At 41.8% G+C, this 15,253-nt stretch overlaps 1 protein-coding gene across 1 annotated transcript in view; it reads left to right on the forward strand.

The window, feature by feature from the left end:
- scara5 (scavenger receptor class A, member 5 (putative)) overlaps nucleotides 1-13,955 on the forward strand; it is a gene marked incomplete at its 5' end in the record, with an annotated part of 59,822 nt that extends 45,867 nt beyond the window's left edge. Inside the window, 2 exons of the mRNA XM_071532455.1 lie at nucleotides 6,087-6,275; nucleotides 13,790-13,955. Of these exons, the coding sequence (XP_071388556.1) occupies nucleotides 6,087-6,275; nucleotides 13,790-13,923 (323 nt within the window). The remainder of the gene's footprint in view (nucleotides 1-6,086; nucleotides 6,276-13,789) is intronic.
- Between the last annotated feature and the right edge of the window lie 1,298 nt (nucleotides 13,956-15,253).

Below are 15,253 nucleotides of genomic sequence, written 5' to 3' on the forward strand. Positions count from 1 at the left end.
GAGTGCTTTGCTGGCGGTCTGAAGTGAATGTGAAAACTGTCAGACTGTGGAGAGACAGGATCAATTAGAGACCAGGCTCCCTGCTGGATTTGTCTTTTTGCATCATCTCTCAAAGAAGTATTATTTTCTGTTGCCTGCTCTTCTCTCTGTGGCTATGTTTGTATTTGTGCACACGCTTTTGTGTGTCTGAGAGTGTGTTTGTATGTCAGGGTATCTGCCGCTCCTTAAAAAGTTTGAAAAAGTCTTAAACTATCTATACTTACCATGCAAATATGAAATTAGAAAGTGGTATTGACAGGTTGTTGACATTTAGTGATATTTATGTTTGTATGTATGTATTGATGTTTTGTTACTTAATTTGCTCTTATGATTCATAGTAACTTTGACCCACAGGCACGTTCAGACCCACACAGAACTGAGTTAATACAATATGATAAACATGTTGGACACAACTTTTATCATCTATGCCCAATCAGAAATAGGCTCGTTTTGCCAGCTCTGTTCATCTATTTGGGTTTTTAAGATGGTTTAAGTTAAATTCCATGTAGTGTTATAAAGGTCTTAAAAAGTCTTAAATTTGGCTTTCTTAAACCCGCAGATACCCTGTATGTGCGTGTGTGTGTGTGTGTATGTGTGTGTGTGTGTGTACTTACATTTGTGCCTATATACATACTAACTTGCTTGAATGTATGCATGTCTTCTGAGTGTTTGTCAATGCATGCTTCCTTTTGTGAATAAATGAAAAGTTCTATTCTATAGATCCATTTTGCTAAATCCAAATCATCATGTGTCATTTAAAAGTGTTGACATTTTCTCCACCAATGACTCATCTTACTGACTACCATTTAAAAAAAGTACCATAATTTAATTTTGTGCAAGGATTCAGTTTGTAAGAGTAGGTGTAGCTTTGATGTCTCATTTTGTGAGGCTATCTAAGGCTCTTGGAAGAGGAACTAGTATTCCCATGGTCCAACTCTTGTCTCTATGTTTGAGAAATTGCAGTGTTAAAGCTCCCCAGCCATCCAACAGCCTTGGGCTATATTGTAGTAGAATAAAGTGATTGATTTACCTTAACTCTCTAGTCATGCATCCGCCTGATTACTACCTGATTTTCTGGCAAGATAAATCAAGCGCACTTCCACCAGAGAGAACATAATTCAGCATAATTCACATATATCATAGTGCAGGTTCTCCATGGCAGAGATATGAATGCCTGTGAACTATGGCTGTATGGTTCTGATTATTCCCCAGGACTAACATCTACGCATGCTGCCGTCATACAGAGCCTTTCCTCTCCTCTCCTTCCTCCTCCTCTGCTCCCAAGAGTCTTTCGTTTGCACGGTGGGGAGCCTCAGGCACTTTGGAGCGAGGGAAGGAATGAAGGGAGAGAGAGAGAGAGAGAGACAGATGTGAGAAAGTGTTGAATCAAGTCTCCGGGGATATTCAAGCATGTGCACACTAGGGTCAGACCGATATATGGGGCTGAGAATCGTCTTTTGTTAAAAATCAAATATCAGACAGTCAGTAATATGGTGGATATGATGCAGTTTGATTACATATATATCGTATAATGCAATAAGTTTTCCAAGAATAAAATTCTGGGGGAAACACTGAATACTTCCAACTTTTTGGGATTTTTTTGGCGCGAAAATAATCGATTTTAACAATAAGCAATATCGGTATTAATATTGGCTTTCGGCAGCTTCAATCCATATTCAAAAATCCATATCAGTCAAATCCTAGCATGTGCACACACACACACACACACACACACATACAGACCTCACAGCTCATTGCACATTTACCACAATTGGACATTTAGTTGCGATTCCCACCTGTAGATGTTGAGTAGGGGCACAAAAGGAACCGGTTCTAGATCGTTGCGGTTTAACCCAACTGGTGCTGATTAGCCGGGACCTTGAGAGGAATGGTGTAGTTGTAGTGCTTTATGAGGGCCACCTACTGTACCTTGTGTACAGTAGGTGTCCCTGTACTGTGCTATACCTGTCCAGTAAATGCACAAGGCGTATTAGATGTCCAAGAATGCCTGTGCCAAATTTCAAAGAAAAATATTCAGTTTTTGCCGTCCTGTTGTCTTCAGAAATGAAAGAAATCAGCCCTATTTTCCTACATTTGAGCCTAGTTCTTGTGAAGGAAAACAATGCTGTTGGTGCTTAATGCTTCACAGTGGCTGTTGGATGGTAAAGCATCTCGTTTAGAACAGGAGTTCTCCTCTAAAAGAGCGTTCATCACTGTGGAGCTTTCAAGGCAGAGCTCTCCATCTTCATGCCAGCTTCGTCTCAATGAACCTGTCATACAGCTTACTCAGTTCCAACCATGGACTTTCAACATCCATTTCATGTAATTGAAGATTCAACTGCTCATCCCTAGTTCAAAACCCATCATACACTTCTGCTGACACCTTGTTCTTTCCTCTCTTTCCTCCCTATCTTTCCAGTACCGTCTGAAAAAAAAAGAGCAGCATACCGCAGGAGGTTGAAAAATAGATCTAATTTCTGCTGCCGGTGTGTTATGAGGATACGATACGAATATCTGTGGCAGATATGACAGTATAATGTTATGGTAGATATTAAATTATGATGGGCTAGTGAGTACCGAGTACTTTGCTGTATAATGAGAGGTAAATGGTACACAGTTAAAATTTATGATGGTCTGATGAGGCTAATATCCTGTCTAGATAATGTGTCTGGCCTAACTCTCCAGTACTTTGTCATCAGTGTCTCAGTCAGCGCGCATATCTTAACACCGACCAGCCGTCCAAAATACTGGAGCTGAACTCGTGTTGTGTGTGTGTATATGTGTGTGTGTGTGTGTGTGTTTACGTCTCCTTCTCATTTCCTCTATGCGTCCCGCAAGGTGATAAATCAAGTCATTTATATGAGTACAGCTGCTGCATAGTTTCAGGAATACGAGACGTATTGTGTGGATCCATGAAACTGTATTTCGCCTACTACTGTGACTCAACTACAACTACTAAACACACACACCTGATCCTCATTCTGTGAAGAGCCTCTTGGATGAGCCTAGTGCCCCTCAGCAAGACACCGCAACCCAAACTCCAAGCAATCTGGGTCACACCAAAGACTGTAATAATTAGGGATGGGTCGATATGCCGTATATCCCATGATACAATTCGATATGACGTTCACGATTCACTACAACCACAAGAAGTTCAATGACAACAAAGTCTGACTGTGGAGAATTCGGTTTATTTCTGAGACTCAAATCTTTCTAGCGATTGCATTGGCTTGCTAGAATGTAAACAACAATTTAAATATGTCACTACAAATTGTAAATAATATAATTTGGATGGAGAGCTTGTGAAATCAAGTTTTGTTTCGTTTTTCATTAGTCACAATGAAAAGGGCTGGGCGAGAGTCAGGTCAGCTCAGCAGTAAAAAAAAGAAAAAAATATAGAATATAGAATAGAATATAGAGCAGTATACATATGTAAAGTGAGATCTATGTACATAAAAGTGACAAGTGTATTGCGCAGAGGGTATGTATCAGTCCTGGTTGAATAGCAATAGCTCATTTGTGATTACTACAGCAGAATAAAATGCAGCCAATATTGCGAGTAATTTTTCTGCCCTATTGTCACATTTTTGTATCGCGATATAGTCAATTTCGATATATCGTCCCATCCCTATTAGCAGTAGAAGTATAGTAGGAGAGTAGAAAATTCCTTTGGTAGTGAAACACCACAAAAGAATGTTGATCTTTCCATCAATACCAAATACATGCAAATCAAATATTCATAGTACCAAGAAGTATTAGCACCTAGATGGCCCTTTCTGTGTAGCAGGGATTTAACCTCGGACTGAAGCAGCTGTTGGACCTAACGCAGCACCAGCAGCATCGAAGCCTCTCGCTGCCAGAGGTTTTTCACTGAGCGGAGAGAAGTTTGTTCAGCCTATAGTAATCGCTCACCAACTCCGTCCAGTCCAACAGCTGCTTCTCATCAGCAGAGGGGCCGGCCACATGGCCCCGAGACGGGCCGTGCCGGGCCGTGCCGTGCCGTGCTGCGTCAAGTCAAGCCAGGCTAGACCCTGACCCGGGTCCCAAGCATCTGCTGCACATCTAAACCGCTCACTAAACATCTCAGTTCCCGGACATCCTAAACGCCCCCAGCGTTTCGGTTTCTGTTACGTCTTCCCGAAATCTTGTCTCGTCTTGTCTCTTCTCTTCTCTTCTCTTCTCTTCTCTTCTCTTCTCTTCTCTTCTCTTCTCTTCTCATTGCATCTAATTTTCTCATCTCTTCCTATCTTTTATTCTCTTTTTGTCTATTTTCTCATCTTTTTTTATCTCTTCTCATCTCATTTGATCTTTTCTTATTTCTTCTCATCTCCACTTTTCTTATCGCTTCTCTTAATCTCTTTTTGTCTCATCTCCTCTTTTCTCATCTCTTCTCATCTCTTTTTATCTCATCTCTTCTTGCCTCTTCTCATCTCTTCTCATGATGTCTCTCCTCATCTCGTCTCATCTCATCTCATTGGAAAATAGTGTCTTGTAAGGCCATCAGGGCTGGGCATCAATCAGTCAATCAAATCAATATTGCATTTTATCTCGTCTTTTCTCAATTCTTCTCATCTCTTCCTTTTTCTATCTTTTCTAATTTTTAATCTCTTCTTATTTCCTCTCATCTCATTTGATCTTTTCTTATCTCTTCTCATCGCCACTTTTCCTATCTCTTCTCTTAATTTATTCTTGTCTCATCTCTTTTCATCTCTTATCTCATCTTGTCTTCTCATCTCATCTGTTCCCATTTCACCTCTCGTCTCATCTCTTTTCATCTCTTCTTTTCTCATCTCTTTTCATGTCTCTCTTCTTGTCTCATCTGTTCTTTCCTCTCGTATATTCTCATCTATTCTCATAATGTCTCTCTTCGTCTCTTCGTGTCTCTTTTCTTTTCTCATCCCGTGTCATCTTTTCATCTCTTCTCATCTCTTCTTATCTCATCTCTTCTCTTCTTGCCTCTTCTCATCTCTTCTCATGTCTCTCTTCATCTCTTGTCATTTTTTTCTTTTCTCGCCTCTTCTCATCTCTTTTCACCTCCTCATCTTCTCTTCTTACCTCTTCTTATATCTTCTCTCTTCTTGTCTCATCTCTTTTCTCATCTCTTGTCACCTTTTCATCTCTTCTCTTCTCATATCTTCTTTTCTCATCTCTTCTTGTCTCATCTCTTCTCATCATGCCTCTTCTCATACCTTCTCATCTCTTCTCATGAAGTCTCTTCTTCTCTTCCCTTCCCTTCTCTTCTCCTCTCTTCTCCTCTCCTTGGCATCCATATACAGCTGCTTGTTTTTAGCTTCCTAATAAGGTGAGTGGATAAAAGCTTGCAGATGCATATGTTGATGTTCCAGCGAAGGAAGTTATGAATTTCAAAACTCTTCCACTAGCACGCTGTCAGACTATTGCCAGACTATATGTCATGATGCTTAAATGATGGTCAGCAATCACTGAAAAATTACTTTTGGACAGAACTTCAATCGCCAAGTCGACTAACCGCCCTACTTTTTTTACGAAGCAGTTCAAAAACGAGGAAGGAAGAAAAAGTCCCTCAACTCACGGTGTAATTTTATTTATTCCCTCTCGTAGAATCAAAGACAATTTCCGTGGTTTATGGAAATTTTTTTACTACAGTGTGTTGAAAGCAGCCTATTCATCGAAGTTTGTTTTCGTTTTGGTTAAGATCTACAAGGCTTCATTAAACTCATAAACACTCTCAAGAAAAATAATCTACTTAGCATGAGTTCAAAGTCATGCCAGTAAATACTGGCTCGAAAAAAAAGCCATGTGTTTCCTCAATATAATGATGTTGGCATAAGTGATGAATACTCTGTTTTTTGTGCATACTTGCTTACTTACTTGTTTATGATGCTCTTCACTGGAGCATTTATATGTATGCATGGAACTTTCAATAGATGCACAATTTTTTTTTCCTGCAAACAAATGCAAGTACACAAACTATGTGTGTGTGGTTATTTGGATTTGAGCATCTGTGCCAATTCATATTTATATTTGTATACAGACTGTTCATGTGTGTGTGTGTGTGTGTGTTCCAGTGGACGAGACCCTGGTGCGGCTGGTGAACGGGTCGGGTCCCCACGAGGGTCGCGTGGAGGTCCACCACGAGCGGCGCTGGGGGACGGTGTGCGACGACGTCTGGGATAAAAAGGACGGAGACGTGGTCTGCAGGATGCTGGGATACCGAGGGGCCGCCGAGGTTCACAAGACTGGACGCTTCGGACAGGGTAGGAGAGGACAGACACACACACACACACATATACACACACAAAATTCACTAAACCCTAAGTCCTGGTATCTAATATCATTTGCCACCCAGACTTCCAAACTTGCTTATATGCACTAAATTTCTGGAAATAAAGTGGAGCAATGTGATAAATTATTCATGAAACTATCAGATTAGAGGGAACATTGGTCCTAAATGTTCCACTGATGCTATTTCTTTTCTTTAGATATGGCTTCCAAATAGATTTCTGGCTACTTTTGCTTGGTCTTTGCTCTCCATTATGACCCTACGGTCTTCGCCAGGCAAAACCTAAGAGTGTTGTTTTGTTTAAGGTCTTCATCAAAAAGGAGCTCATTAAGAGAAGAGCTCTAATCCAAGTGTACGAATATTCCTTTTTGAACCACTTTTCAATTACTCTTTTATAGGTTTGGGACGATATATTTATCTCAAGATACGATTCGATACGCGATATGGGGTTCACGATTCATTGAATATCATGGTCAGTTTCAGGTAATGGCATGGCATCTTAGTTCCCACTCCAGCGCCTTGTTTAATACACCTCAGTACTAACACTGTGACAATTCTGATACATATCCAGGTTTTAAGCATTGGGCTGCCCGAGATCAGTGGCCATGTCTTGAATAAAATCAATGACATCTCAATTAAAGCAAGAAATCGGAGCTTTTGTCTGTCTGCCAGCAGCACGTACCCATGGTGAAATTGAAATTGTCTGCTGGAAGTGGATGGAAGTGCTCCAAAATGCTGCAGGGATTAATATTCTGTTTTTATAGGGAAAGTCATGTGAGCCAGATGTCGTCAAGTAAGAGTCTCAGAGGTCATATCCATCTCTCTCTCTCTCTCCCTCTCTTATGCTTTTCTCTCTCACTCTCTTGCTTTCAATTCATTCACCAATCACAATTACATCATTCACAGCCTCCGTCCAGGCAGAGTTGTTACCAATAAGTCTGGAAAATTGGTGAAAACACTCCTTGGTTCCAGGGGACAAACTCCAGACATCAGCAGTGACTAACATCATCGCTGCTGGCAGTCTAGTTTGCATGCCACAGTTATTCACAGGATTCAATTTAGCAACAGTTGAAAACAATCTGGAATTCAAATGAGTGTTTTGCTGGGTTAGTCTCTTTTTTTCTGATTCATAACGTCTTTGAACCCAGGCCCAGACTCATTACAGGTTTGCACAGGGAAGAGCATGTTTTATCACTAAAATGACCAAATCAGAAAACCATGCTTTTTACTAACCTGTGTGTAATGGGTGGAAAGCAGCCTGATAGCGCCGGTCAAAAAACAAAGGCTCTTTGTGCCTGTCGTGTATATGTAAGTTGTATTGTAAATATCATTATTTTGCCCACATAATATTTTTTGTAGACAAGGCCATGAAAATCAAGATTGCACCCAAATCGCACTTCAGAGAACGCTCCAATTATAAAGGTCACTTGAGGGCGCAGCCATGTCGAATTAGTCTTACAACTGATGCAATTTGCACTTGCAGTTGGTGATGAACATCTCTTATAGATCTCTTATAGTTTGTATTTATCTCTTACAGTTTTTGTTTTTGGTCCAGCACCTCATGAAGACTTCTTATCAAGACTTCTATTGTTAAAAAATGAAAGTAGAGCAGACGTCCGTAGTCGTCCATAGCTGCTATCTTCATCTACCTACCGCAAAATAAGGACCTAAATATCTTTCTGATATCAGTTCAAAACAGTTTCCAAAGCTGGTTTAATAGGAATTTTAACCGTACCAAGACATATTGTGAAAATGTTGTGCTTGAACTTCCACCTCCTGCACGTCCTTGTCATGTTGGGTTCTTTCTTCTCTAGTGTTAACCCATTGTTCATGCAGCTCGGTCTTGTAAGCTCAGTTTCTTACAGGGGAATTCCATTGAATCGAATAGTAGCCCGTTTCAGTTCAGTTTGCATAGGTGAATCATTACTTCCATCTCCCATCGCTAGAAACAAAAGAGAAGAGTTTGTCTGGCCCCATAATCAGCGAGGAGACGCAGGAGAATCAGTGACAGAAGATAGAAAAAGTGGCCTTCAACAGACTCCGGGATTGGCTGACTTTTGTTGGACAATTTTTGGTACGTTTTCAGCATTTCTAAAAAAAATATGGCTCATTTGGGACTTGCAAGCAGGTTAAACAAGCAGCCTTTCAGTCCACAAAACCAGCCTGTTAAACCGAATCTCTTTCTCCTCTTTAAGCTCTCCCTGGACGTTGCCAATGTGTTGATGTTCGAAAACACATTTGCGAAAAACAATTGCAATGTGTCATAAATTCGGACGGAGAGCGGAGGGAGCGCGGCCTGCAAACAGCGCCGTAAAACGCGCGTTGAGACGCAGAGTAAACAGTTTAAAGGTCCGTGTCCATTAAAGTAAACCCCCGGGAGGCCCGCAGGAACAGCTGGGGTTCATGTACAACAACACTGGAACCTGGCTACCGCCCCGGGCCCCACGCGCACGCTCCCCGCGCACACCTCCTTTTCCGTCCTGTGCGAGACACGTGCGCGTTGTGTTTCACGCTGCTTTCAAGATGTCAAACTTCCCTGCCTGTTGCTCTTTGTTATGTTACGTTGTCAGTCCAACCGGGAATGTTAGAAGTAGAGTTAGACTCACATATCAGTTTGGCGATACTGGCCTTTTATTAAAATCCGATATCAGCCTTCTAATGTGCCATTTTGATCACACAAGTATGTCTGAATATGTTATTTTCTGACCAAAGAAATCAAAATCTGCCTAAAGGAGCTGCTGACCCACCGAGGATTTCATTAGTCTGGCTTTCAATGGAGAGTTTTAGTGTCCCATGATGGTCTAAATGCTGTTTCAGAGGGAAAACACTGAGTACTGAATACAACATTTTTGGCATGAGAATGGTCAAATTTAAATATATTGCATGTATCGGTCTTCAAAAACTCATATTGGCTGTCTTGAACCCTAGCTGGATGCTCCAGTTGCGGTTTTAATGTGGTAGAAAACAGGCCGGGTCGAAACAGGCAGAACTGGAAACACACCAGTTCTCAAACCCTGGCTGGTACTCTGAGGGAACATATTACTCACAGTAACACACACACACACACACACACACACACACACATGCTCCAGTTCTCCTCACTACTGATGGTTGTAAAGTTCAAGGGCTAGAGTAAGGGATCTGGTCTTGTTTCTGTAAGGCAAGGAAAAGCTTTTCTTCCTCATAAACTTAATGGAACAACACAACATAAAACACTTACATCAGTAGAATAACGTGCTGTATAAAGTAAGCACAATGTGGAGTTTTTAAAAATATGTTTCCTTTGTATGATTCGTCAAGCTTTTCTGATATCTGTCTATACATTGGGCCCGTGTCTCGCGTTTGTGCTTTTGTGAACTTTGTGAAATGTGCTTCCAAAGGAAACGTAGACGGTTTGATTTGCCAGTGAAGTGAGTTATGCCAAGGAAAATGGGGTTTATACGCCATAAATCTCACTTTGCCTCAAGAGACTTGTGCCATAATTTTCTCGCTGTTATCATTTTAATAGACTGCGTTGGACATGTCAAACCTGTGAATTTATTTGTGAGGAGCATGTCTTTATAGTGATAATATGATGCCATTGTCTGCTGTCGGAAATATAGAATTTGCTTGAGTGTACAAGAACAAAGTGGTAAGCACAACTGGGAAAATGGGAATTTTCCATGATACCCAAGTTGCTAAGTTCAGTCAGGAACACTTTAGTCACAAGATAAAACCACTTATTACAACAAATGGTAATACATTTATGTTTGGCGATAATGGCTCTGCTCTAGCAGCGCCCTGCTTACTCAGCAAGCATGCTGAAGGTATAGCAGGGGCGCCATGCAAATCCCCCAAACCACAGAACCATATGCCAAACATAACTGGTGCAGCCAATTCTTAGTAAGTTACCGGCTGATCAGTAATAGAAAGATCAATGTGTAGCAAAAGCTTGTTGCAGACCTCAAGCAGTGGCACCAGACAAGCCTATATGAGGATACAAGCATGCATCCTGATCCTCATTCTACTGTTATGTGAGTAATCCATGTGAAGCAACAGCCTGTTGCTGACCTCTGTTAAGTTGGAAGTTAGACTTAACAGGGAAAAGATACAAGCATGCCTCCTGTAAGAGGTCATTCTGCAATTAGACAAACCTAAGGTTGGTCCAGTGAATCATAGGCAAAATATAATGCAAGCTGCAGAGTCTAGAAACAAGGGAAATATATAATAGAGTCAGTGTAAGTGAACCCAGTCAACCACCTTATGCACCACGTCTTATGTCATATGCAATTTATTGACAACAGCAATATGTATCAATTAGGCTATATGCACTCATGGCTTTGAGCTGAGACAATATCAAGATTCCAGTCGAATATAAGGGAGAGATTATTTGTGGAGCGCAATAAATCCCCCAAAACAAAATTGCTTCTCACTAAAATTAGCTGCATTTAATTATTTCTGACCCATGTAAAACAACAAGCAATTGTAGTTACAAGCTTACAAGCCCAGCTAACCAGCAGCATGTCAGCATTATGCTTAAATACACAGCAACACTGAATGCCAGCCATAATGATGCATGCTTGCACCATGATAAGAGCAAATATTCAATGCAAATACTCATCTTAGGTGAAATGGAGCAATGGGAACTACAACTCCCGGCATCGTTATCGGCGCGTGACGTCATTGCTTGCGATGAAATCCAAGCATACCCAGCTGCAGCCTGTGGAACGGGGCGGGGCTACAGATCGAACCTGTAATCCGGCCCATTGATGATTTCATTGGTTTAGCGAACCTGTAATCCCGCCCACTGACGATTTAATTGGTTTAGCGGTTGAAACAGGGCGGGACTACAGATCGCCTGTAATCTAAACTGAGAATTCATTGTCTGTATTAGAAATGAGTGGTTTGTTTAGTTAGCGGTAGTTATTCAAATTCAATTTAGTTTCTCACCGTATATTCGCACCCTGTTGCATGTAATTTTCTTACATGCAACACCAGCAAGCTGGTAGATGAGAGGCACGCGTGATGTCCGTGTCCTGCCTGAACTAACGTGATGCTTCATGTGTGACGTTTTCGGGGGCGAAGAGCATGGAAGCCATATAATAAATTCATAACAAAACATCAGTTACATGTCAGTTACATGACAAAGTGCCGCTTGATTTAATAAAATCAAGAAATGAAATGGCAGCCACATAAAACTACTTTTGTCAAAGGGTCCATTTTGCGATTATTTTCAACCAAAACCTCTTTTTTTATGACTTCCTAACCTTGGAAATAGGAGCTCACGATGAGCACTTGAAGGTAGCAATGCTTAGTACAGTTTTCCATTGCCATTATTGCTATTAGGTTGTGACCTCGTCTTGGCTGTCTCTTATTTTCCCCAGTTAACTGGCTAGTAAATTCAAACAAAAAGTACAGACAATGGACTCTTCTCTCATGAGAAATAAAAAAACAGGGTTGACTGTATTGTTCCCGTCATCCCTAAATTCACATCATCTACCCCGAACAATGAGATGTCAACTGCTACATTCTCCTTTTTCAAACGGGCCTAATGCAGCGATAATTTACTCTTCAGTCGTCTTGATGTTGACAATGCCTTGAAATTTTTGCCAGTTGGAATTGGAAAGATTAAGAGGCTGCCTGAGTGCTTGGAAAACATAGCAAACAGAGCCTGAGCGAATATGAATTGTGGCAGATTCAGTAAGGAGTGGTCTTTGCTTTGTTTGGTTCAGAGTTGCATAGGTTTGGCCCCATGAGCCTGCTGGTTCATACAAATTAAAATCGCTCCGAAAGACACTAGGTCTTTCAGAGCGCTTATAAAGACAATTTTACTTTGTTCTCTGTTTTCCCTGACTTTGCTTGTATTTTGATTTTATACTTTGCTTTACCTTGCTCTTTCTTTTATGTGATGTTGACTGTAATCTGACTTTACACATTGCTGTATGTTGTTGGTCGACAACTTTTGTTTTTGTCTTGATGCGGCTTTCTTGGCCAGGTCTCCTTTGGAAAAAATATATTCTTAACCTCAACTCACAAACATCTTTCTCTCTCGGCCAATTCAATGTGCTTTATTGGAAAGAAAGTAAAGAACAACATTGTCAGCGCATCAAGATAATAGATTAACATTTTCACATCAAATCATCATCAATGTGTGTTAGTGTGTGTGTGTGTGTGTGTGTCAGTGCCTCGACAGTGGAGTCTCAGGATTTCTGTGTAATGAGCTTCTCCCCTACTCATTATCAATAATCTATGCAGAAGTAGTGAGTGTCTGTGTAGCAACAGAGATACAATGCGAATGAATGAATCTACTGAACAAAAAACAACAATTGATTACACTAATACCTTGTAAGTACACTACTCTGAAACTTTCTCTTCATCTCTCTCTCGGTCAGATATCTTCCTTCCAGCACCATAACATATCTCCCCAGTTACAAGACTCCAGATGCTGCTATAACAGCATTAGCATTGAGTAGGCCCCACTTTTCTCCTATGGGGAATAAACTCTTGAATCCTGAATCTTTACATCGGAGTATCAGAGTCTGAGCACAACCAAATGTTACTCTATCAGACTCTTATTCCCCCACAGCTGAGGACAATCTCCTCCACTATCTAAAACTGTTTCAAAATTGAAGGGTCTTGGACTTTCTGAAGCCCCCAGTGATTTAGTTTTTACTATCAGGAACTGAAGTTTATAGCTTTTGGCAGTATGGTTTAGCTATAAACTTCAGTTCCTGATAGTGCTTACCAGCTGGAATTGTGTATTTGTTACCGGATACAATATTATCTTATCAACAATTGTGTGAGAAAGCATTGGGAATCATTGCAGCCTCAGTGACACAACTCTTATACATAGACAAGCTCTGTCTTCTCCTAATGATGTCTTCTTTAGACTTCAGGGTCTGATCTATGTGGACAGGGGCGTCGATTCACTGAAGTCCCTGCATCTAATATCATTTGCCACAAAATACCGCCCAGTGGTTTTGATTTCTCTTCATTCAGCCAATCCTGGATGGAGGCGCGTTCATGTATCTGTGTCAGGTTCGTTTCAGACTTCAGCTGGGGTTCAACCTCGCACGCAATCCCCAACGGCAGCCAATGCGCTTAGTCATTCAAAGGTTTTGGCTGCAATTGTGTATTTTTATCAAGTGCACTCCATCGCTTCCTGTGAGGCATGAATGAGCCATTAGAGGGAACATTGATCTTAGGAACGATGTCCAGTTTGCTTGATCTTTGCTCTCCATTATTGATTGCACATAAGGTGTAGCAAGTGCCAAACCTTCACATGCCATATTGACGCCTATGTATGTGGACACAAACATCAACTGTTTCCTTGTCATTTGTGCAAAGAATTTATTGGTTTTCATTGCAACACGATGAGTTCCCACAAGGCTCCTCAAGGGTCCTGAAGCGGAAATTCACGAACAGCAAACACTGATCAATCTCTTTCTCTCTCTTGCTCGTTCCCCTCACACCCCGTCTCTCCTTCTTTCTCCCTCCCTCTCTGTCCAGGTACTGGTCTGATCTGGATGGACGACGTGGCCTGCACAGGGAACGAAGACACCATCCACGAGTGCAAGTTCTCTGGCTGGGGCAAAACCAACTGCGGCCACGTGGAGGACGCCGGCGTGACCTGCACCACCTAACCGTCGCCATCCCGACACTGTTGCACCAGTCGAGCGTCTCCTCAAACACTGAGTGCCTCCCACCCTAACAAGCTACAAGGCGCACGACGTCTTGAGCCGGATTGTTACCTTACCACTTGACCCATGGGTGTCATATTAGCGGTACGCTGCCTTTTTTTTACCTGCAAGAAGCGCCACCCCACCGTCTCGTCCATCAAATCTGCAGAACTTTTCAGAGGTTTACTACTAAACACGTGACTATTTTAACCACAAGGCTAAATCTTGAGGCCTTTATAAATACAGGTGTACCACGACAGGTGTTGCCATTTCGAACTCTTTGACCAACAACATTTTCTTTTTCCATTTACAAGCCACACCAGATGAGGTGTGGCCTGAGTGAGCTGGTGGACAGCGGCACGATCGCACGATGGGACTCAACCTGCTTCAGACTGAACCAGAGAGGTCACCTGTCCTTTATGAAGGGTCAGAGGTCAGGGGTGAAGTTGCCCTCAGAGGCTAGTCTAGGGTCAGTTTTGCTGTCTTAACCTCGAAGGCGCGGGAAGCTGATCCTCAGTCACTTAGGGACAACTTCATTACGGAGTACCTTTCATTTCTCAGCTTGTTGAGGAGCTGGTCCGACACGCCCACGAAAAGAAACTGGCAAGACTATTACTTTGAGAAACTGATCTTTCATTTGCGGGTAGCTGCTCTCCACAGTATTATTATATGAATGATGCTAAACATACCACAGTGTTTGCCTATGCATATAGCAGGCTCAACCATTGCTTAACACTTTTAAAAAGAAAATGGAAATCAAAAAAGATATGGTGACTAACAAAGGTTTTGGTAAAGGTTATCAGTCACTACAGTTGGTCCGCTTGTTAACGGATGAAGCGATTAGGAAGAAGAGAGTACAGATGAGTATAAACAGATGGATGCATGGACCTCTGCCGCGTACGATTTATAACTGTGGGTCTGTCAGCGTTTAGTGTCTCTGTCCGCAGAGCCAGAAGTTGGGTTGTTTCAGCGTTACCGCATACACACATAAGCGCGTACACACACACACACCAAACCAACCACAGTGGACAAGCTTTGCTTCAGAGTTTTATGCCTCTCTCAGTGGGCCTTAATCTTTATGGCTGCAGTCAATTCCAAAAAAGCTGGTACCTCCCATGTGCCCTCGCTCACTTCTCCTTCGCAGACCTCAGCCAACGGGAGACATCGAGTCAAAAATCGCAATACAGTAAAGGCAGTAACCTTCCTCTGTACCCAATCGTGTTATATATTTGAAGAAGGGTTTAGAGGGGAAACATCATTTAGCGCACTCCAAAAGTTGGCAAACTCTGAAACC

This window comes from Centroberyx affinis, unplaced genomic scaffold, assembly GCF_046629955.1.
Source record: "Centroberyx affinis isolate AG114_WGS23_722 - 3 ecotype Tasmania unplaced genomic scaffold, CSIRO-AGI_Caff_v1 ptg002190l_1, whole genome shotgun sequence".
Lineage (NCBI taxonomy): Eukaryota > Metazoa > Chordata > Actinopteri > Beryciformes > Berycidae > Centroberyx > Centroberyx affinis.